Consider the following 21,573-nt stretch of genomic DNA (forward strand, 5'->3'; position numbering starts at 1 on the left):
CATTTCTCCCTGTTAAAAACCATTCTGTTAGTTGCTGCCCACTTCTCCAGTTTATTTAAATCTTTTTGAATCCTCTCTCTCTCTTCTCTAGTATTAGCTATCCCTCCTAGCTTTGTGTCATCAGCAAATTTAATCAGTTTACCCTCAATTCCTTCATCTAAATCGTTGATAAAGATGTTGAACAATACAGGGCCCAGGACAGAGCCCTGTGGTACCCCACTTGAGACATTCTTCCAACTGGATGTGCAGCCATTTACGACCACTCTTTGGGTCCGATCACTAAGCCAGTTATGAATCCACCGAACAGTTGCCTTGTCCATTCCATACTTAGTCATTTTTTCAATAAGGATTGTATGAGAGACTTTGTCAAATGCTTTGCTGAAGTCAAGATATACTATATCTACAGCATTTCCTTGATCCACCCAATCAGTAATACCATCATAGAAGGAAATTAAATTAGTCTGACATGACTTATTAGTTACAAACCCATGCTGACTCTGTTTAATCACTTCATTCTTATCCAGGTATTGACATACATGTTGTTTAATAATTTGTTCAAAGATCTTTCCTGGTATAGAAGTCAGACTCACCGGCCTATAGTTGCCTGGGTCCACCTTCTTCCCCTTTTTGAAGATAGGAACAACATTTGCTCTTCTCCAGTCTTCTGGCACTTCTCCTGTTCTCCAAGAATTTTCAAAGATTATGGAGAGGGGTTCAAAAATTTCTTCTGCTATCTCCTTCAGTACTCTGGGGTGTAATTCATCTGGACCTGGAGACTTGAATACATTTAGGTTAGCTAAGTGTTTCCTCATTATCTTTCTGTTTATAGATATCCTGGATTCTTCTATTCCCTTAATAGGACAGTGAATAACAGTTGATGTTACATTTCCTTTCTGAGAGAAAACAGATGCAAAATAGGAATTTAAAAGTTCAGCCTTCTCAACATCCTGTCTTACCATTTCATCATTTTCATCCTGTAAAAATCCTATAGCATCTTTGACTTTTCTTTTACTTTTGACATATCCCCAAAATCCTTTATTATTGCTTTTGACATCTCTTGCAAGCCTCAATTCATTTTCAGCTTTAGATAATCTGATTTGTGCCTTGCAGGTTCTGCAGACAGCATTATATTCTTCTTTAGATATGCCTCCTTCTTTCCATTTTATAAACATTTTTTGCTTCCTTTTTAGCATGTGCTTAAGTTCTGTGTTCATCCATCCTGGTTTCCTTAAATGCTTCCTATTCTTCCCTCTTTTCGGAATTGTTAACAACTGTGCTTTGAGAATTTCATTTTTCAAGATTTCCCATCCTTCCTGGACATTTTTGTCTTTAAGGATATCCAGCCATTGGATCCCTCCAATTCTCTTTCTGAATCCCTTAAAATCTGCCTTTCTGAAATCTAACCTTGACGTCTGAGTCTTCACAGGTCTTCCGCCTCTAGTTATCCAAAATTCTAAAATAGCATGGTCGCTACCTCCTAGGGTCCCAGCCACTTTTACCTCCTCAACCATTTCCTCCCTGTTTATAAGGATTAGATCCAAGGTAGCAGTTCCCCTTGTTTTCTCCTTTACCTTTTGGAAGATAAAGTTGTCAGCAAGAGAGGATAAGAATTTCCTTGACCTGTTAGTTTTGCCTGAGAGAGATTCCCAACAAATGTCTGGATAGTTGAAATCTCCCATGACAACTATGTCATATTTTTTGGAGAACTTGGCCATTTGATGCATAAAGAGTTCATCCATATCTTCAGCTTGCACAGGCGGCCTGTAGTAAATGCCTACAATGGTGTCCTTTCCATTGTTCTGTCCTTGTATTCTTACCCAAACAGTTTCCACAGAACTCCCAGTCTCTGAAGCTTCAATCTCTGTGCAGATATACGCGTTTCTAACATACAATGCGACACCCCCTCCTCGTTTATCAATTCTGTTTCTTGCAAATAAGTTGTATCCTTCTAGTCTTGTATTCCAATCATGTGTATTGTCCCACCAAGTTTCAGTGATTCCAATGACATCATATTTCTTTTCCTGTGTTAGTAGTTCCAATTCTCCTTGTTTGTTGCCCATGCTTTGTGCATTAGTATAGAAACATTTTAGTTTGTGATTGTGACTCAGTCATCCAGCTATCACAATTTGGTCTTTGTCGTAGTTGCTCAGATCCTTTTGTCCAGGTTTCTAGGCTTCTAGCACATCAACCTCAAGAACTCTGTTCAATTGGTACTTGAAAGTGGTGTCATTATTACTACAAGTTATTCACTTCACTTGTCAGTGGTTTTATTGTTATGGCTAATTGGGGCATGTAAACTATATTTTACAGTATATTTGGTAATCAGCAGAAAAGACCACATTAATAACAAACTGAACATACCGTATATACTCGTGTATAAGCCGAGTTTTTCAGTCCCTCTTTTGGGCTGAAAAAGACCCTCTCGGCTTATACACGAGTCATACACCTGAAAGCCAGCGAGGGAGGGGGAGTAGGAGACATCATACTCACCCTCCTCGTGTCTGCATAAGAAGGGAGATGCAAAGCCGGATATGCAGACGCCAGGAGGGTGAGTAGCACTGGGGGAGGATGAGCCAGCCATGCCATAAAGATGCCATAAAGAGAGGTGAGTATGTCATTTTTTTAAATCACAGCAGCAGCATTATTATATGGGGCATATATGGAGCTTGTTATGGGCCACCAATAACCTTTGTGCAGCATTATATGAGGCATATATATATTAATATGGAGCATGTTATGGGCCACCAATAACCTTTGTGCAGCATTATTATATGGGGCATATATTAATATGGAGCATGTTATTGGCCACCAATAACCTTTGGGCAGCATTATATGGGGCATATATATTAATATGAAGCATGTTATGGGCCACCAATAACCTTTGTGCAGCATTATATGGGGCATACAGTTGTGGCCAAAAGTATTGACACCCCTTCAATTCTGTCAGATAATACTCAGTTTCTTCCTGAAAATGATTGCAAACACAAATTCTTTGGTATTATTATCTTCATTTAATTTGTCTTAAATGAAAAAAACAAAAGAGAATGAAGCAAAAAGCAAAACATTGATCATCACACACAAAACTCCAAAAATGGGCCAGACAAAAGTATTGGCACCCTCAGCCTAATACTTGGTTGCACAACCTTTAGCCAAAATAACTGCGACCAACCGCTTCCGATAACCATCAATGAGTTTCTTACAATGCTCTGCTGGAATTTTAGACCAGTCTTCTTTGGCAAACTGCTCCAGGTCCCTGATATTTGAAGGATGCCTTCTCTAAACTGCCATTTTTAGATCTCTCCACAGGTGTTCTATGGGATTCAGGTCTGGACTCATTGCTGGCCACCTAAGAAGTCTCCAGTGCTTTCTCTCAAACCATTTTCTAGTGCTTTTTGAAGTGTGTTTTGGGTCATTGTCCTGCTGGAAGACCCATGACCTCTGAGGGAGACCCATCTTTCTCACACTGGGCCCTACATTATGCTGCAAAATTTGTTGGTAGTCTTCTGACTTCATAATGCCATGCACACAGTCAAGCAGTCCAGTGCCAGAGGCAGCAAAGCAACCCCAAAACATCAGGGAACCTCTGCCATGTTTGACTGTAGGGACTGTGTTCTTTTCTTTGCCTCTTTTTCTCCTGTAAACTCTATGTTGATGCATTTGCCCAAAAAGCTCTACTTTTGTCTCATCTGACCAGAGAACATTCTTCCAAAACGTTTTAGGCTTTTTCAGGTAAATTTTGGCAAACTCCAGCCTGGCATTTTTATGTCTCGGGGTAAGAAGTGGGGTCTTCCTGGGTCTCCTACCATACAGTCCCTTTTCATTCAGACGCCGACGGATAGTACGGGTTGACACTGTTGTACCCTCGGACTGCAGGGCAGCTTGAACTTGTTTGGATGTTAGTCGAGGTTCTTTATCCAACATCCGCACAATCGTGGGTTGAAATCTCTTGTCAATTTTTCTTTTCCGTCCACATCTAGGGAGGTTAGCCACAGTGCCATGGGCTTTAAACTTCTTGATGACACTGCGCACGGTAGACACAGGAACATTCAGATCTTTGGAGATGGACTTGTAGCCTTGAGATTGCTCATGCTTCCTCACAATTTGGTTTCTCAAGTCCTCAGACAGTTCTTTGGTCTTCTTTCTTTTCTCCATGCTCAATGTGGTACACTGTTGTGAGTTCATTTTCCCCTTCACTACTGAGGCCCGAGGAACTCCCTCTTCTGGTGAAGAAAGGTAGTGAGCCTGATTGTCAAACACCTGGGGCTGATGATGATGACTGGCTGAGTGGAGTTAATGACTGGATATAAGGCTGCCGACGCCCTTCTGGCCTGCGGGTGTTTTCTCTGTGGACTTCTAGGAAACCAGTCTGATTCCTGCTCATCTAAAGCTAAGATTTCTGCTTTGCCTTTTTGCATTAGTGTTTTGTTTTCCTTGCTTTTCTGATTCTGCCATTCCCTGCTGGGGTGAGCTGAATCTCTTTTTGCCTGTTGCTCTGTCTTCAGAATATTCCTGAGTACTGACATAGCCTTTTTTGAAGCCTAGCGTCTTCAGGGCCTTTTTTACTGTCAGTTTGTTGGCTCTTATTTTCATAGGGTTTTTTCACGGATTGCAGACAGCAGCCTTCCTGTCCTTTCCTATCTAAGCTAGCTTGGGCCCCATCTTTGCTCAGTCTATCTTTCTGTCTGTGTTTTGTTCTTTCTTCTTGCTTCACCGTCATTATATGTGGGGGGCTGCCTTTTGCTTTGGGGTCTGCTCTGGGGCAGTTTAGATTTCCCTTTCTGTCTTTAGGCTATGTAGTCCTCCGGCTGTGATCGAGGGGCCTAGGGCATCGTAGGAGCCCCCCACGGCTACTGCTAGTTGTGTTGATAGGTTCAGGGGTCTGCAATCCGATAGCTGCCAACTTCTCTGGTTTTCTGGACTTAGCTAGCATTTCTATTTTTGCCTCCTACGGTGACTCAATCATAACAGAATCACCCGCCATACCGCAGATCCTAGGGTACTCAATTGCAGGAAAGAATTGTATAAAAAAAAAAAAAAAAAGTGTGTATATTTTTTCCTCTATATCTCTGAGGCCGTAGGTGGAATTTTTTTTTTTTTTTCTCAATGGTGATAGAGCAATTGTCTGTTCGTGTGGAGCAGCTCGCTGCGGAAGTACGGGGAATTTCCGCCTACCTTGCTCATTCACATGCTGCTGAATCAAAGATTCCTACACCTGATGTATTTTTTGGGGATCGGTCTAAATTTTTGAATTTCAAAAATAATTGTAAATTATTTTTTGCCTTGAAGCCTAACTCGTCAGGGAGCTCCGCGCAGCAGGTTAAAATTGTCATCTCTTTGCTGCGTGGCGATCTTTGAAACCAGATGATCCTATTCTGACTAATGTGAACGCATTTTTTCAGGCCTTGGGGATGTTGTATGACGAACCTAATGCCATTGATCAGGCTGAAAAGACCCTGCTGGCATTGAACCAGGGTCGTGATTCTGCAGAATTGTACTGTCAAAAATTCCGAAAGTGGGCAGTACTTACTACCTGGAATGATAATGCATTGTCAGCTCTCTTTCGGAAGGGGTTGTCAGAAGCCGTAAAAGATACTATGGTGGGATTTCCTGTTCCCTCTGGTCTTGACGATTCTATGTCTTTAGCCATTCAGGTTGATCGGCGTTTGCGCGAACGCAGAGCTGCACGAGAGATGTTGCCACCTGTTGAATAGATGTCTGAACCTATGCAATGTGATAGAGTTTTTTCCAGAGAGCAGCGTCAGGAGTTCAGAAGGCGTAATAAGTTGTGTTTTTTCTGTGGAGATGCCTCGCATATTATTTCTGTCTGTCCTAAACGCGAGAAACGCCTTGCACACACGTTTTCTGTTGGTGGTGTTCAACCTAAGTTTCTTCTGGCTATTACTCTGATTTGCTCCCTGTCCACATTTTCCGCCAAGGCTTTTGTGGATTCGGGAGCAGCTCTAAACCTAATGGACTTGGATTTTGCTAAACGTTGTGGATTTCCGATGACACCTCTGCGGACGCCTATCCCTTTGATTGATGCTACTCCTTTGGCTAAAAATAAACCTCAGTTTTGGACCCAGGTGGTAATGAGGGTCGCCCCAGACCATCAAGAAAATTGCAGGTTTTTGGTGTTACATAATCTGCATGATACTATTGTTCTGGGGTTTCCCTGGTTACAAATTCATAATCCAGTTTTGGATTGGAAATCTGTCTGTGGTGAGTTGGGGTTGTCGGTGTGCCTTTGGTGAGGCTCCGGTGTTTTCCACCTCTCCTCAGTCGCATGATGTTCCTGATTATTTGGCGGACTTTTATTATGTATTTAGTGAGAATGAGTCTGCGTCTCTGCCTCCTCATAGGAGTTATGACTGTGCAATTGAACTGAGCCCGGGGTGTAAATTTCCCAAGGGTCGGCTCTTCAATTTATCTGTACCCGAGCACGAGGCTATGCGATCCTATATTAAGGAGGCGTTGGAGAAGGGTCATATTAGACCATCCTCGTCACCCTTAGGTGCCGTTTTTTTTTTTTGTAGCCAAAAAGGATGGATCATTAAGACCTTGTATTGATTATCGTGCTCTCAACAAAATTACTGTTAAATATCAGTATCCGTTACCCCTGATTTCTGATCTATTCTCCAGAGTTAAAGGTGCTTGCTGGTTTACCAAGCTTGACATTAGGGGGGCGTATAATCTTATTCGCATTAAGCATGGGGATGAATGGAAGACGGCGTTTAATACTCCGGGGGGACATTTTGAGTACCTGGTGATGCCTTTTGGGCTCACTAATGCCCCTTCTGTCTTCCAGTGCTTCATGAACGATATTTTCCGAGATTTTGTCGATAAATTTTTGATTATCTATCTGGATGATATTTTGATCTTCTCCAAGGATTGGGATTCTCATGTGGAACATATTCGGACTGTATTCCGGATCTTGAGGGAGAATTCCCTGTATGTCAAAGGATCTAAATGCCTTTTTGGAGTACAGAGGATTTCTTTTTTGGGATTTATTTTGTCCCCGTCAACTATTGAAATGGACCCAGCCAAGGTACAGGCCATTTACGATTGGGTTCAGCCCACTTCTTTGAAGGCCCTCCAGAAGTTTTTGGGTTTTGCTAATTTTTATCGGAAATTTATAGCAAAATTTTCTAGTATTGCCAAGCCATTGACTGATTTGTCTAAGAAGGGTGCTGATGTGTTAAATTGGTCTCCGGAGGCTGTTTCTTCCTTTCAGGAGCTGAAGGGAAGATTCACCTCCGCCCCGGTTTTGCGGCAACCTGATGTCTCACTTCCGTTCCAGGTAGAGGTGGATGCTTCTGAGATTGGTGCAGGAGCTGTTTTGTCCCAAAAGGATCCTGTAACATCTAAAATGAATCCCTGTGCTTTCTTTTCCCGAAAGTTCTCTCCATCTGAACGTAACTATGATGTGGGGAATCGGGAACTGTTAGCCATGAAATGGGCATTTGAGGAGTGGAGACATTGGTTGGAGGGAGCTAAGCATCAAGTCGTGGTCCTCACTGACCACAAGAATTTGATTTACCTAGAGTCGGCTAAGCGCTTGAACCCTAGACATGCTAGGTGGGCCTTGTTTTTTACACGTTTTGATTTTGTGGTTTCTTTTCTTCCTGGAACTAAGAATGTCAAGGCTGATGCCCTCTCTAGGAGCTTCTTTGCTGATTCTCCTGTGGTGACCAAGCCTGCTACCATCTTAGGCGAAGGGATAGTTCTTTCTGCCATCTCGCCCGATTTGAGACGTGCTCTGGAAGAGTTCCAGGAGGACAAACCTGAGCGTTGTCCCAGTGGAAAGTTGTATGTTCCTGACCAGTGGAAGAAGAGAGTGATGTCTGAAGTTCATTGCTCTGCTTTGGCTGGTCATCCAGGTATTTTTGGTACTAGAGATCTGGTGAGTCGGTCTTTTTGGTGGCCCTCCTTGTCTCGTGATGTCAGGAATTTTGTGCAGTCCTGTGGGACGTGCTCCCGGTCTAAATCGTGTTCTCGCTCTAGTGGGTTGTTGATGCCTTTGCCTGTCCCCAAGAGGCCATGGACCCATATTTCAATGGATTTCATCTCTGATATGCCTGTCTCTCAAAGGATGACTGTTATTTGGGTGATTTGTGATAGGTTCTCTAAGATGGTTCATCTTGTACCACTCCCTAAGTTGCCGTCTTCCTCTGAATTGGTGCCCCTGGTTTTACAACAGGTGGTTCGCTTGCACGGGATTCCTGAGAACATTGTATCTGACAGAGGATTCCAGTTTGTGTCTAGATTTTGGAGAACTTTCTGTTCCAAGCTGGGAATTCAGTTGTCCTTCTCCTCTGCTTTTCACCCTCAGACCAATGAGCAGACAGAGAGAACAAACCAGACCTTGGAGTCGTATTTGAGATGTTTTATTTCCGCTGATCAGGATGATTGGGTTTCATTTTTGCCCTTGGCCGAATTTGCTTTAAATAATAGAGCTAGTTCTGCCACTTTGATGTCACCTTTTTTTTTGTAACTTTGGGTTTCATCCTCTATTTTCTTCAGGGCAGGTGGAGCCCTCTGACTGCCCAGGTGTTGACACTGTGGTGGAGAGAATGCACCAGATCTGGGACCAAGTGGTGGATAAGTTATCTCTCTCCCAGGAAAAGGCCCAGCGGTTTTCCAACCGACATAGGACCATTGGTCCCCAGTTTAAGGTTGGTGATATGGTGTGGTTATCATCAAAAAATATTGCTATGAAGGTGGCTTCTCCTAAGTTTAAGCCTAGATTTATTGGAACTTACAAGATTTTGGAGATTATTAATCCGGTCTCTTTTCGTTTGGCTCTTCCTGTCACATTTAAAATCCATAATGTGTTCCATAAATCTTTGTTGAAGAGGTTTGTTGAACCTGTTGTTCCGGGGGTTGCACCTCCAGACCCTGTATTGGTTGAAGGTAACATGGAATATGAGGTAGAGAAAGTACTGGATTCCCGTCTGGCTAGACGGAGACTCCAGTATTTGGTTAAGTGGAAGGGTTATGGTCAGGAGGATAATTCCTGGGTCTCTGCCTCTGATATTCATGCCAAAAGATTGGTGCGTGCCTTTCATCGGGCTCACCCTGATCACCCTGGTGGCGTGGTTGAGGGTTCGGTGACCCCTCCTCAAGGGGGAGGTACTGTTGTGAGTTCATTTTCCCCTTCACTACTGAGGCCCGAGGAACTCCCTCTTCTGGTGAAGAAAGGTAGTGAGCCTGATTGTCAAACACCTGGGGCTGATGATGATGACTGGCTGAGTGGAGTTAATGACTGGATATAAGGCTGCCGATGCCCTTCTGGCCTGCGGGTGATTTCTCTGTGGACTTCTAGGAAACCAGTCTAATTCCTGCTCATCTAAAGCTAAGATTTCTGCTTTGCCTTTTTGCATTAGTGTTTTGTTTTCCTTGCTTTTCTGATTCTGCCAATCCCTGCTGGGGTGAGCTGAATCTCCTTTTGCCTGTTGCTCTGTCTTCAGAATATTCCTGAGTACTGACATAGCCTTTTTTGAAGCCTAGCGTCTTCAGGGCCTTTTTTACTGTCAGTTTGTTGGCTCTTATTTTCATAGGGTTTTTTCCTGGATTGCAGACAGCAGCCTTCCTGTCCTTTCCTATCTAAGCTAGCTTGGGCCCCATCTTTGCTCAGTCTATCTTTGTCTGTGTTTTGTTCTTTCTTCTTGCTTCACCGTCATTATATGTGGGGGGCTGCCTTTTGCTTTGGGGTCTGCTCTGGGGCAGTTTAGATTTCCCTTTCTGTCTTTAGGCTATGTAGTCCTCCGGCTGTGATCGAGGGGCCTAGGGCATCGTAGGAGCCCCCCAGGGCTACTGCTAGTTGTGTTGATAGGTTCAGGGGTCTGCAATCCGATAGCTGCCAACTTCTCTGGTTTTCTGGACTTAGCTAGCATTTCTATTTTTGCCTCCTACGGTGACTCAATCATAACAGTACACACAAGGACACAGGACAGAGGTTGAGTCAACTTTAATCCATGTCAACTGGCTGCAAGTGTGATTTAGTTATTGCCAACACCAGTTAGGTGCCACAGGTAAGTTGCAGATGCTGTTAATTACACAAATTAGAGAAGCATCACATGATTTTTCGAACAGTGCCAATACTTTTGTCCACCCTCTTTTTTATGTTTGGTGTGGAATTATATCCAATTTGGCTTTAGGACAATTCTTTTTGTGTTTTTTCATTTAAGACAAATTAATTGAAGATAATAATAAATAATTTGTGTTTGCAATCATTTTCAGGAAGAAACTGAGTATTATCTTACAGAATTGCAGGGGTGTCAATACTTTTGGCCACAACTGTATATATTAATATGGAGCATGTTATGGGCCACCAATAACCTTTGTGCAGCATTATTATATGGGGCATACAATATATTAATGTGGAGCATGTTATGGGCCACCATTAACCTTTGTGCAGCGTTATATGGGGCATATATTAATATGGAGCATGTTGCATTTCCCACCCTCGGCTTATACTCGAGTCAATCAGTTTTCCCTGTTTTTTGTGGCAAAATTAGGGGGGGTCGGCTTATACACAAGTATTTACGGTACTTCAGAAATTTGGCATAACCAAGCTCACCTTTTCCTTAGACCACTTCATGGCTAGCATACACTGAATTGGCACATTTTTTAATGACACCTGCCTTTTCCTGATTGGAGATATTGATTATGATTACACGTTACATTTTTGCAGCATTTTCTTTTCTGCAAATTGAAAGCTGATTTTTACAGCGCCAGCAAAAGTTATGAAATTTCAGAAATCTCATGTGTTTTTCTCACCAGAAAAAAGCTACAAAAAAACAACTTTTTTTTCGCTACGTTTTTGAACATAGAGGTAGCCAAGCCCCCATCAAAGTCAGGGAGTCGGCATATGACATAGCCAGTATGTCATGTGTCATTAAGGGGCTTATTGTGATTGCTAAGTGAAAACAGAATGGCATGACACAAGTGGGCAAAATAATACAAAACATTACTTTTTCAGATGAATCCAGATTTCTGTTGAGTAAACCTTTCTTAGATGTCGTGAGTTCTTTTTTGTTGAGGAGTATCGGTGTGGGAAATACTTTTTTGGCCACCTTTGGGTCCTCCGATAACTGCGGACGGCCATTTAAACAGCGGAGGTTACTTAGCTTTGCGGCCAACCATGTTCACCCCTTCCTAGCTGCAGTTTATTATATAAAAGGCCGTAGTGTCCATCTAGTATATCAGTGGTACATACAGTACTATCTATCTAGTCTATCCAATAAGGAGCATTCACAAATTCCAAGTGTATTTACAGAGGTGCTCATTGCAAAGCCAAGCTTGTTAGAAGAATGGGGAAAACACAGGAGGGAGCAGAGTATAGCTCTCTATAAAAAATATACAGGATAAAGAACCCCCAGGCAAGCACTATACAGTGACACACGGGGTACAATACCAATCATAAAAGAGAAAAACAATAGTGCATACAATATTTAGTGCAACATTCAGCCACAGTAAATAAAAGTAAATAAATCAAGCATTTCTAAAGATTTTCTTCCAAGTAAATGCCTCTACCCCCAGTCCATAAATTCTCAATTGCTATACATGTAGGACTTTGGTAATGACATCAATATTGAGAATTCCTTTTACAGTATCTATTCTAGCACCCATTAGAAAATGACTAATTTCCACTGCATCAGAGAACACATTTGATCCAGGTATAATGAGCAATGTCTAAGATTGTTTTGTGAAAATTGATTGACTAAAGTATTTACACTAAAACATTATTCCTAGGAATAAACGCTCATGATAATCTTGCAGTGTAAATAGGTTGTTGATCATCTGAGGAATGAGCTATGCTCATTCATTGGGTGCCATGATTTTTAACCCCTTAACGACCGCCGATACGCCTTTTAACGGCAGTAGTTAAGGGTACTTAAACCACAGCGCCGTTAATTCACAGCGCTGTGGAGAAAGTACATAGCGCCCCCCAGTGTCGGATTTTCTCCGGGGTCTTGGCTGCCAACATAAATCGGTCGGTTTTTACCGACCCCGCTTCTGCGATCGCCGTTATTAACCCTATAACTGCGACTGCAAAAAAAAAAAAGATTTCTCTTTCCTTTGATGTGATCGCACATCAGAGGAGAGAGAAATAGGGTCCCCGATCCCCCCCCCCCGGTACCTCTGGCTGGCAGATACCTCTGGCTGGCTCCGGCTGGCAGATTCCATTCATTATTTTGATCACTATGATAAACCATCATAGTGATGAAAATAAAAAAAATAGTACATAACCCCCCCGTTTATCACCCCCTTATATAGGCAACCATAATGAAATAAAGAAAATATTTTTTTTGTTAGGGTTGGGCTAGGGTTAGGGTTAGGCTAGGGTTAGGGCTAGAGTTAGAATTAGGGTTAGGGTGAACTAGGATTAGGGTTAGGATTAGGGTTAGGGTTGGGATTAGGGTTGTGTTGGGTTTAGGGTTGGAGCAAGAATTGAGGGGTTTCCACTATTTACCAACTTTGGGGGTCTAAAAATTGGGGTCTAAAAAATCACTTTTGTGGAAATAAAGACTTTTTATTTTCACGGCTCTGCTTTTATAAACTTCTGTGATGTGCTTGGGGGTTCAAAGTGCTCACAACACATCTAGATAAGTTCCTTAGGGGGTCTAATTTCCAAAATGGGGTCACTTGTGGGGGGTTTCCACTGTTTAGGCCCATCAGGGGCTCTGCAAACGCAACATGATGCCCGCAGACCATTCCATCAAAGTCTGCATTCCAAAATGGCACTCCTTCCCTTCCAAGCTCTCCCATGCGCCCAAACAGTGGTTCCCCCCCACATATAGGGTATCAGCATACTCAGGACAAATTGCACAATAACTGTGGGGGTATGATTTCTCCTGTTACCCTTGTAAAAATAAAAATTTGGGGGCGAAAAGGTCATTTTTGTTGAAAAAAAATGGATTTCTTATTTTCACGGCTCTACGTTATAAACTGTGAAGCACTTGAAGGTTCAAAGTGCTCACCACACATCTAGATAAGTTCCTCAATGGGTCTAGTTTCCAAAATGGGATCACTTGTTGGAGTTTTCCACTGTTTAGGCACTGTAAGGCATCCGATCTCAATTCTGCGTTGAAAAAGTAAAACGGCGCTCCATCCCTTGCGAGCTCTGCCGTGTGCTGAAAAAGTGGTTTACCCCCACATATGGGGTATCGGCGTATTCAGGAGAAATTGTACAACAAAATTTGTGGTTGATTTTCTTTTTTAACACTTGTGAAAATAAAAAAATTGGTTCTGAAGTAAATTTTTTGCAAAAAAAAGTTAAATGTTAATTTTTTCCTTCCACATTGCTTTAGTTCCTGTGAAGCACTTAAAAGGTTAATAAACTTCTTGAATGTGGTTTTGAGCACCTTGAGGGGTCTAGTCTTTAGAATGGTGCCACTTTTGGGTATTTTCTGTCATGTACACCCCTCAAAATGACTTTAAATATGTGGTCCCTAAAAAAAAAATGGTTTTGTAAATTTTGTTGTAAAAATGAGAAATCACTGGTCAACTTTTAACCCTTATAACTTCCTAACAAAAAAAAATTTTGCTTCCAAAATTGTGCTGATGTAAAGTAGACATGTGGGAAATGTTATTTATTAAGAAATTTGTGTGACACATCTCTCTAATTTAAGGGCATAAAAATTTAAAGTTTTAAAATTGCAAAATTTTCAAAATTTTAGCCATATTTTTCCGTTTTTGTCATAAATAAACACAAGACTTATTGAAGAAATTTTACCACTAACATGAAGTACAATATGTCACGAAAAAACATTCTCAGAATCAGCGGGATCCATTAAAGCGTTCCAGAGTTATAACCTCATAAAGGGACAGTGGTCAGAATTGTAAAAATTGGCCTGGTCATTAAGCTGCAAACTGGCTCTGTCGCTTAGGGGTTAAGCAAGCTTATAAATCCTTGTTCTCAGCAGCACGTTAGAACAATCTATTACATCATTGAGTGCACATCGTTTAGCACAGTCTGCCTGTGTAATCAAGCTGTTAAACAACTGCTGATTGGTAAACACTTACTGATCATTGGTCACTTAACCCCTTAATGACAGCCAATATGTCTTTGTACTGACCTGAGATATAAGAGAATAGCCTCCCCATACAGGTTGCAATCCAGCAGCTGTCAGCTGTACACTATAGCTGACAACTTGCTGTATCTCAAACGATTTGTGTTGTCATCTGCCATATCTGTTTAACCCTTTAGTTGCTGCTGTCAAAAGTGACTACATCAAATAAATGGTTAATAGATTGTGGGGGCTTCCGCTTTAATCTAATTTTGTCACACCGAGATCATTATTGTGTGGACAGTAAAGGTACTGTCACACTTAGCGATGTACCAGCGATCCCGACCAGCGATATGACACGGTCAGGATCGCTGGTACATCGCTAAGTGGTCGCTAGTGAGCTGCCACACAGGCAGATCTCACCAGCGACATCGCTGGGGACGGGGATCGCTACTTACCTGTCACACCAGGCGATCCTGATGTCCTCCCGCCCGCGTCCACGCTCGTCGCTCGTCTCTCCACAGGAAGCGCCGCAGGAAGCTGACAACGAGAAGCGGTCCAGGACGTTCTCGCGCGATCAGCGATAACCAGCGGGGGAGCGGTCGTAGGTAAGTATCAGACACGGCGATATCGCTAGCAATATCGCTATAATGTCACAAGTTATAGCGATATTGCTAGCGATATCGCTTAGTGTGACAGTACCTTAAGGCAGACTGGAATGGTTTAAACGCTATTTACCTCTAGATTACAACTAAATAGTGTTTTTAAAGGTGACAAGATCCCTTTAAAACAGGAGAGGATTATTTTATGTTAATGTAGTCAGGCTGCTGCACCTTCAACTTATCTACGTTTTATAACTTGCCATGTAAGTAGTGGGGAGAACACTGATAACTAAAGTAACAAAGGTGACAGACAGAAGGAAGAAGACTTCCATTCATACTTCTCAGGCTGCATCAGCACTTCATGTGCTAAATCTTCAGCTATGGATTCAGGATATGTTCTGGGGTAAGTCAGAGAGACGCTTTGTTTGCTAATCCAGCTGGTGTGCGGTGTTCTGTACTTTTGAGATTCTTTAGAAAATCCCTTGTAAGTAAGATCCTTCCTTCCGTACCTTCATCACTACAATTCCTGATCTCTCATTAGGAAACAGTCATAAGTAAGGATATTTCTTTAAAAAAAAAAAAGCAATATTTGAATGTTAAATTAATTAAAAACAAGCCATAAAATTGAATTAGATGCGAAAAATCCACAAGCAAAAGCCACACATACTAAATGCCAATATACCATAATAAATACCAGTAACTATCAAAAGCAAAGCAGATTTATTCAAAACATGATACCAAAAAGAGACACAGAACCGCAGCAGACAATAAGAACACATACTCATCATGGGAGCGTATCCTTGGTCTATGTTTCCAAGTTGAGTTTTTGGTGTTGCAGATTTTCTGCACTAATTAGGTTACTTGCATTTTTTAGCACATTTTTGACTGTGATTTTTGTTTTCTTTTGGAATATCATGTTTTTGATACTTCCTGTTATTTGGCTTTGACAAAACATTATTATTACAGTCATGTGAATTACGGTACATGCATTTTTATTGCCTTTCCACAGAGGAAACGCAGTAAAAACACAAATGTGGCTTTAGCCTGCAGATTTTCCACATCTAATGCAAATCTAAACCGACAATAATTAGGAGGCACCACAGGACAAAGGTATTGGAATACACCTGGGGCCTATAAAACAAAGATACATATGCACTAAAAAAGAAAGGTTGTAGGCCATACTATCGAGGACTGTGATCCCAGCAAGGCAGCTTCCCCGGGAGAGAGAGAACTGACAAGGAGTCGGCGTCTGGAGCAGGAGCTTCTGTAAGATATCTCCAAAGACGACTGGTGCTTGTAAAGTTCTATGAAAGTTAGTGAACTGTTTGGCATGCGGTTGCCCACGGTCACTGGACGGAGAGGTCCGGCGTGTTTAGGGTCTGCAAGTTTAAGCCATAAGTTGGAGTATTATGGACGGTGGTAGGACTGTGATGTGCAACAGGAGCTACCGCATGGTTTATGCTGTATAAAATAAACCTCACAGACTGTTTTTGTGAGAAAAACCGTGCCTGTCTATGTTAATCCCGTACCAAGCGAGTGTCCCCCAACACAAACAGTAGGCGCTGCACTGCAACTTTTTGACACATGTTACAGGTTATTGGCTGTAGCTCTATTATGAGCGCAAGTTTTGCTTTTTAAATGTTTTTAATGTCTGTTGTTCTCGAGTGTTTTTGTATCCAATAAAAACGATTTGCTATCTTTATACAGTTTGGTGATCCTTGATAGTATGGCCTTTCTTTTTGAGTACATATGTATCTAATGCAAATCTGTGGGGAAAAAACGCACATAAAACACAGTGTACCCGAAATAGAAATTGGCAACACACGCAAACGGTCACTTTATGTAACTGATAAAAGAAAAGCACAGTGGGCTGAGAGATTTCTGTAAATCCCATCCACTTTGCTGGAACTGTAAGGCTACGTTCCCATGATGAACTTTTGGTGCATTTTTTACTCGTATTTTTGCAGTGTAAAAAATGCAGCGTCTTCCAGTTCCAGCAAAGTGGATGGGTTTTATAAAAATATCAGGCCCACTGGACTTTTTTATAACTCTTCGTAAACTGACCTGTGGTGTGTGTTTCAAATCTACAATATGTCAATCTATCTTGTGGGTACGATGATTTTTCTCTGCGGATTTTCCCCATAGACTCACATTAGGTGTGTAAAATTTACATTTAAAAAACATACATGCGTTTTTAGTGCATTTCCACAGCGGAAATCAATCAAAAATGCATGTAATTCCCACCTAAGTACAGGTGCCTCTCACAAAATTAGAATATCATCAAAAAGTACATTTATTTCAGTTCTTCAATACAAAAAGTGAAACACATGTATTATATAGAGTCATTACAAACAGAGTGATCTATTTCAAGTGTTTATTTCTGTTAATGTTGATTATTATGGCTTACAGCCAATGAAAACCCAAAAGTCATTATCTCAGTAACTTAGAATAATAAACAAAAAAAACACCTGCAAAGGCTTCCTAAGCATTTGAAAAGGTCCCTTAGTCTGTTTAAGTAGGCTCCACAATCGTGGGGAAGACTACTGACTTGGCAGAAGTCCAGAAGGCAGTAATTGACACACTCCACGAGGAGGGTAAAGGGGGTTTTACACTAAGCAATATCGCTAGCAATATCGCTAAAACGTCACTGGTTTTGTGACGTTATAGCGATATTGCTAGCGATATCGCTATGTGTGATACTTACCAGCGACCGGCTCCCCCGCTGCTCATCGCTGATCGCGCGAGAATGTCCGGCTCCATTTCTCGTCGGGCGCTTCCTGCTGAGACTTCCTGCTGTGACGTCCAGCGACGCGTGGAGGCTGGCGGGAGGACGCAGGATCGCTGTGTGTGAATGGTAAGTATCGTGCGCTGCGTCGCTGCTGCATCGCTGCTGCATCGCTGTGAGATCTTTCTGTATGAAAGCTCACTAGCGATCATTTAGCGATGCACCAGCGATCCTGACCGGGTCGGATCGCTGGTTGGATCGCTGGTGCATCGCTAAATGTAAAAGGGCCTTAAGTCACAAAAGGTCATTGCTAAAGAAGCTGACCTTTCACAGAGTGCTGTATCCAAGCATATTAATGGAAAATTGAATAGAAGGAAAAAGTGTAGTAGAAAAAGGTGCACAAGCAACTGGGATAACCGCAGCCTTGAAAGGATTAAGAAAAGGTTATTCAAATATTTGGGGGAGATTCACAAGGAGTGGACTGCTGCTGGAATCATTGCTTTAAGAGCCACCACACAGATGTTGCCCTGTCTTGAATATAAGTGTCACATTCCTTGTGTCAAGCCACTCATGACCAATAGACAACGCCATGGCCAAGGAGAAAAAGAACTGGACTGTTGCTCAGTGGTCCAAGCTGCTTGAGGTCTTGTGTGAAGTTTCCACAATCAATGATGGTTTGGGGAGCCATGTCATCTGCTGGTGTAGGTCCACTGTGTTTTATCAAGAACAAAGTCAGGGCAGCCATCTACCAGGAAATTTTAGATCACTTCATGCTTCCTTCTGCCGACAAGCTGTTTGGAGATGGAAATTTTATTCTCTAGCTGGACTTGGCACCTGTCCACACTACCAAAAGTACCAATTCCTGGTTTAAAAACAACAGTATCACTGTGCTTGATTGGCCAGCAAACTGGCCTGACCTTAACCCCATAGAGAATCTATGGGGGTATTATCAAGAGGAAGATGAGCTGAAGCCTGCTATCAAAGCAACCTGGGCTTCCATAGCACCTCAGCAGTGCTACAGGCTGATCAAATCCATGCCATGCCGCATTGATGCAGTAATTGATGCAAAAGGAGCCCCAACTGTCACTCTTGCGCCTTGGCAGGTTGGCGCGAGCGAGGGGGTTGTGGGCCCACTGTGCCACAAACCAGACTACCCTGGAAGGGGCGTAACTAATGCAGCTAAAATGGTCTTCTCTGGAGCCTCTGATGGCGAGGTCAGGCTTGTGCGGCAGGTAGCTGCCAGGTGCCACTCCAGGGTGGTGTCTGGCTGTGGCTGCTGATCCCACTGGGAAACTGAACGATAGAACAGGCAGGTGAGCATGGCAGGCAAGACTGGTACTCTGGCAGGCGGGCACGGCTGAGACACTGGCATGCGGGCACGGCTGACTGGGAAGGCACAGGGACACGGACAGGAAGGAGTGGTGTAAGGAACAGGTAGAGCCCTATTCACACAGGAGGTGCAGGTACTGGTACGGGAAGGATGGAAATATAGATGGGTATGAAGGAACGGGTTTGGACCTGTTCACACTGGAGAAGAACCGCAACGCTGCGGAGAGGAGCTGCAGTTAGCAGCAAGAGGTTCTACAGAAGCAGAGCAAAGCAGAAACGCAGGAGTGCGGAGCACAGGCACAGCCGCAAGGGTGCGGAGCACAGGCACAGCCGCAAGGGTGCGGAGCAAAGGCAGAGCTGCAAGGGTGCGGAGCACAGGCCGAGCCGCAAGGGTGCGGAGCACAGGCAGAGTCGCAAGAGTGCGGAGCACAAACAGACGGAGAGGACACAAGGATAGACACAGCAGGGAAAGGAGCCACAGACAAGGAGACCGAGAGACAGAGGTAGGACTGAGTTCAGACAAGGTAAAGGTACGAGACAAGGTACAGGCACAAAGACACAGGGACCAGGATTGTTATGATTGAGCCACCGTAGGAGGCAGACACAAAAATAGAAGCAACGTCCAGAAAACCAGAGAAGTTGGCAACTATCAGATTGCAGACCCCTGAACCTATCAACACAACTAGCAGTAGCCGTGGGGGGTTCCTACGATGCCCTAGACCCCTCGATCACAGCCGGAGCGCTAAATAGCCTAAAGATAGAAAAGGAAATCTAAACTGCCCCAGAGCAGACCCCAAAGTAAAAGGCAGCCCCCAACATATAATGACAGTGAAGCAAGATGAAAAAACACTCACACAGATAGAAAGATAGGCTGAGCAAACGATGGGGCCCAAGCTAGCTAAACAGAACAGGAAAGGAAGGTTGCTGTCTGCAATCTGCCAAAACCCTATCAAAGACATAAGCCAACAAGCTGATATGAAAAAGACCCTGAAGCAGCTAGGCTTCAAAAACTAAATCAGCACTCAGGTATTTTCAGAAGACAGAGCTAAAGGAATTCAGCACACACCAGCAGGGAATGGCAGAAATCCAGAAAAACAAAGCAAAACAAAGTCTAAGCACAAATGCAAAAGGCCGAGCAGAAAACTTAGCTTTAGAGGAGCAGGAATTCAGACTGGTCTCCAAGGACCCCACAGAGAAATCACCCGCAGGGCAGAAGGGCGTCGGCAGCCTTATATCCAGTCAGTAACTCCACTCAGCCAGTCATCATCATCAGACTCAGGTGTTTGATAATCAGGCTCACTACTTTTCTTTACCAGAATAGGGAGTTCCTCGGGCCTCAGTAGTGAAGGGGAAAATGAACTCACAACAGTACCTCCCCCTTGAGGAGGGGTCACCAAACCCTCAACCATGCCACCAGGGTGATCACGGTGAGCCCGATGAAAAGCACGCACCAATCTTTTGGCATGAATATCAGAGGCAGAGACCCAGGAATTATCCTCCTGACCATAACCCTTCCACTTAACCAAATACTGGAGTCTCTGTCTAGCCAGACGGGAATCCAGTACTTTCTCTACCTCATGTTACCTTCAACCAATACAGGGTCTGGAGGTGCCACCCCCGGAACAACAGGTTCAACAAACCTCTTCAACAATGATTTATGGAACACATTATGGATTTTAAATGTGACAGGAAGAGCCAAACGAAAAGAGACCGGATTAATAATCTCCAAAATCTTGTAAGGTCCAATAAATCTAGGCTTAAACTTAGGAGAAGCCACCTTCATAGCAATATTTTTTGATGATAACCACACCATATCACCAACCTTAAACTGGGGACCAATGGTCCTATGTCGGATGGAAAACTGCTGGGCCTTTTCCTGGGAGAGATATAACTTATCCACCACTTGGTCCCAGATCTGGTGCATTCTCTCCACCACAGTGTCAACACCTGGGCAGGCAGAGGGCTCCACCTGCCCTGAAGAAAATCGAGGATGAAACCCAAAGCTACAAAAAAAAAAGGTGACATCAAAGTGGCAGAACTAGCTCTATTATTTAAAGCAAATTCGGCCAAGGGCAAAAATGAAACCCAATCATCCTGATCAGCAGAAATAAAACATCTCAAATATGACTCCAAGGTCTGGTTTGTTCTCTCTGTCTGCCCATTGGTCTGAGGGTGAAAAGCAGAGGAGAAGGACAACTGAATTCCCAGCTTGGAACAGAAAGTTCTCCAAAATCTAGACACAAACTGGACTCCCCTGTCAGATACAATGTTCTCAGGAATCCCGTGCAAGCGAACCACCTGTTGTAAAAACAGGGGCACCAACTCAGAGGAAGACGGCAACTTAGGGAGTGGTACAAGATGAACCATCTTAGAGAACCTATCACAAATCACCCAAATAACAGTCATCCTTTGAGAGACAGGCATATCAGAGATGAAATCCATTGAAATATGGGTCCATGGCCTCTTGGGGACAGGCAAAGGCATCAACAACCCACTAGAGCGAGAACACGATTTAGACCGGGAGCATGTCCCACAGGACTGCACAAAATTCCTGACATCACGAGACAAGGAGGGCCACCAAAAAGACCGACTCACCAGATCTCTGGTACCAAAAATACCTGGATGACCAGCCAAAGCAGAGCAATGAACTTCAGACATCACTCTCTTCTTCCACTGGTCAGGAACATACAACTTTCCACTGGGACAACGCTCAGGTTTGTCCTCCTGGAACTCTTCCAGAGCACGTCTCAAATTGGGCGAAATGGCAGAAAGAACTACCCCTTCGCCTAAGATGGTAGCAGGCTTGGTCACCACAGGAGAATCAGCAAAGAAGCTCCTAGAGAGGGCGTCTGCCTTGACATTCTTAGTTCCAGGAAGGAAAGAAACCACAAAATCAAAACGTGTA

General features: G+C 43.2%; 1 protein-coding gene across 4 annotated transcripts in view; it reads left to right on the forward strand.

Annotated features, from left to right (window-relative positions):
* The window catches only part of ACACB (acetyl-CoA carboxylase beta), a 398,726-nt gene that overhangs the window by 103,730 nt on the left and 273,423 nt on the right, over positions 1 to 21,573 (forward strand). Inside the window, exon 1 of one of the 4 annotated variants that reach the window (XM_073582607.1) lies at positions 14,901 to 15,017. The exons of the other annotated variants lie outside the window; for them this stretch is intronic. Coding sequence (XP_073438708.1) covers positions 14,995 to 15,017 — 23 coding nt within the window. The 5' untranslated portion in view covers positions 14,901 to 14,994. Of the gene's footprint in view, positions 1 to 14,900; positions 15,018 to 21,573 lie in introns of those variants that run through there. 4 annotated transcript variants of the gene reach the window in all.

The sequence above is a fragment of the Dendrobates tinctorius genome, unplaced genomic scaffold, assembly GCF_039654945.1.
Source record: "Dendrobates tinctorius isolate UK_male_01 unplaced genomic scaffold, ASM3965494v1 ptg000073l, whole genome shotgun sequence".
Taxonomy (NCBI): Eukaryota; Metazoa; Chordata; class Amphibia; order Anura; family Dendrobatidae; genus Dendrobates; species Dendrobates tinctorius.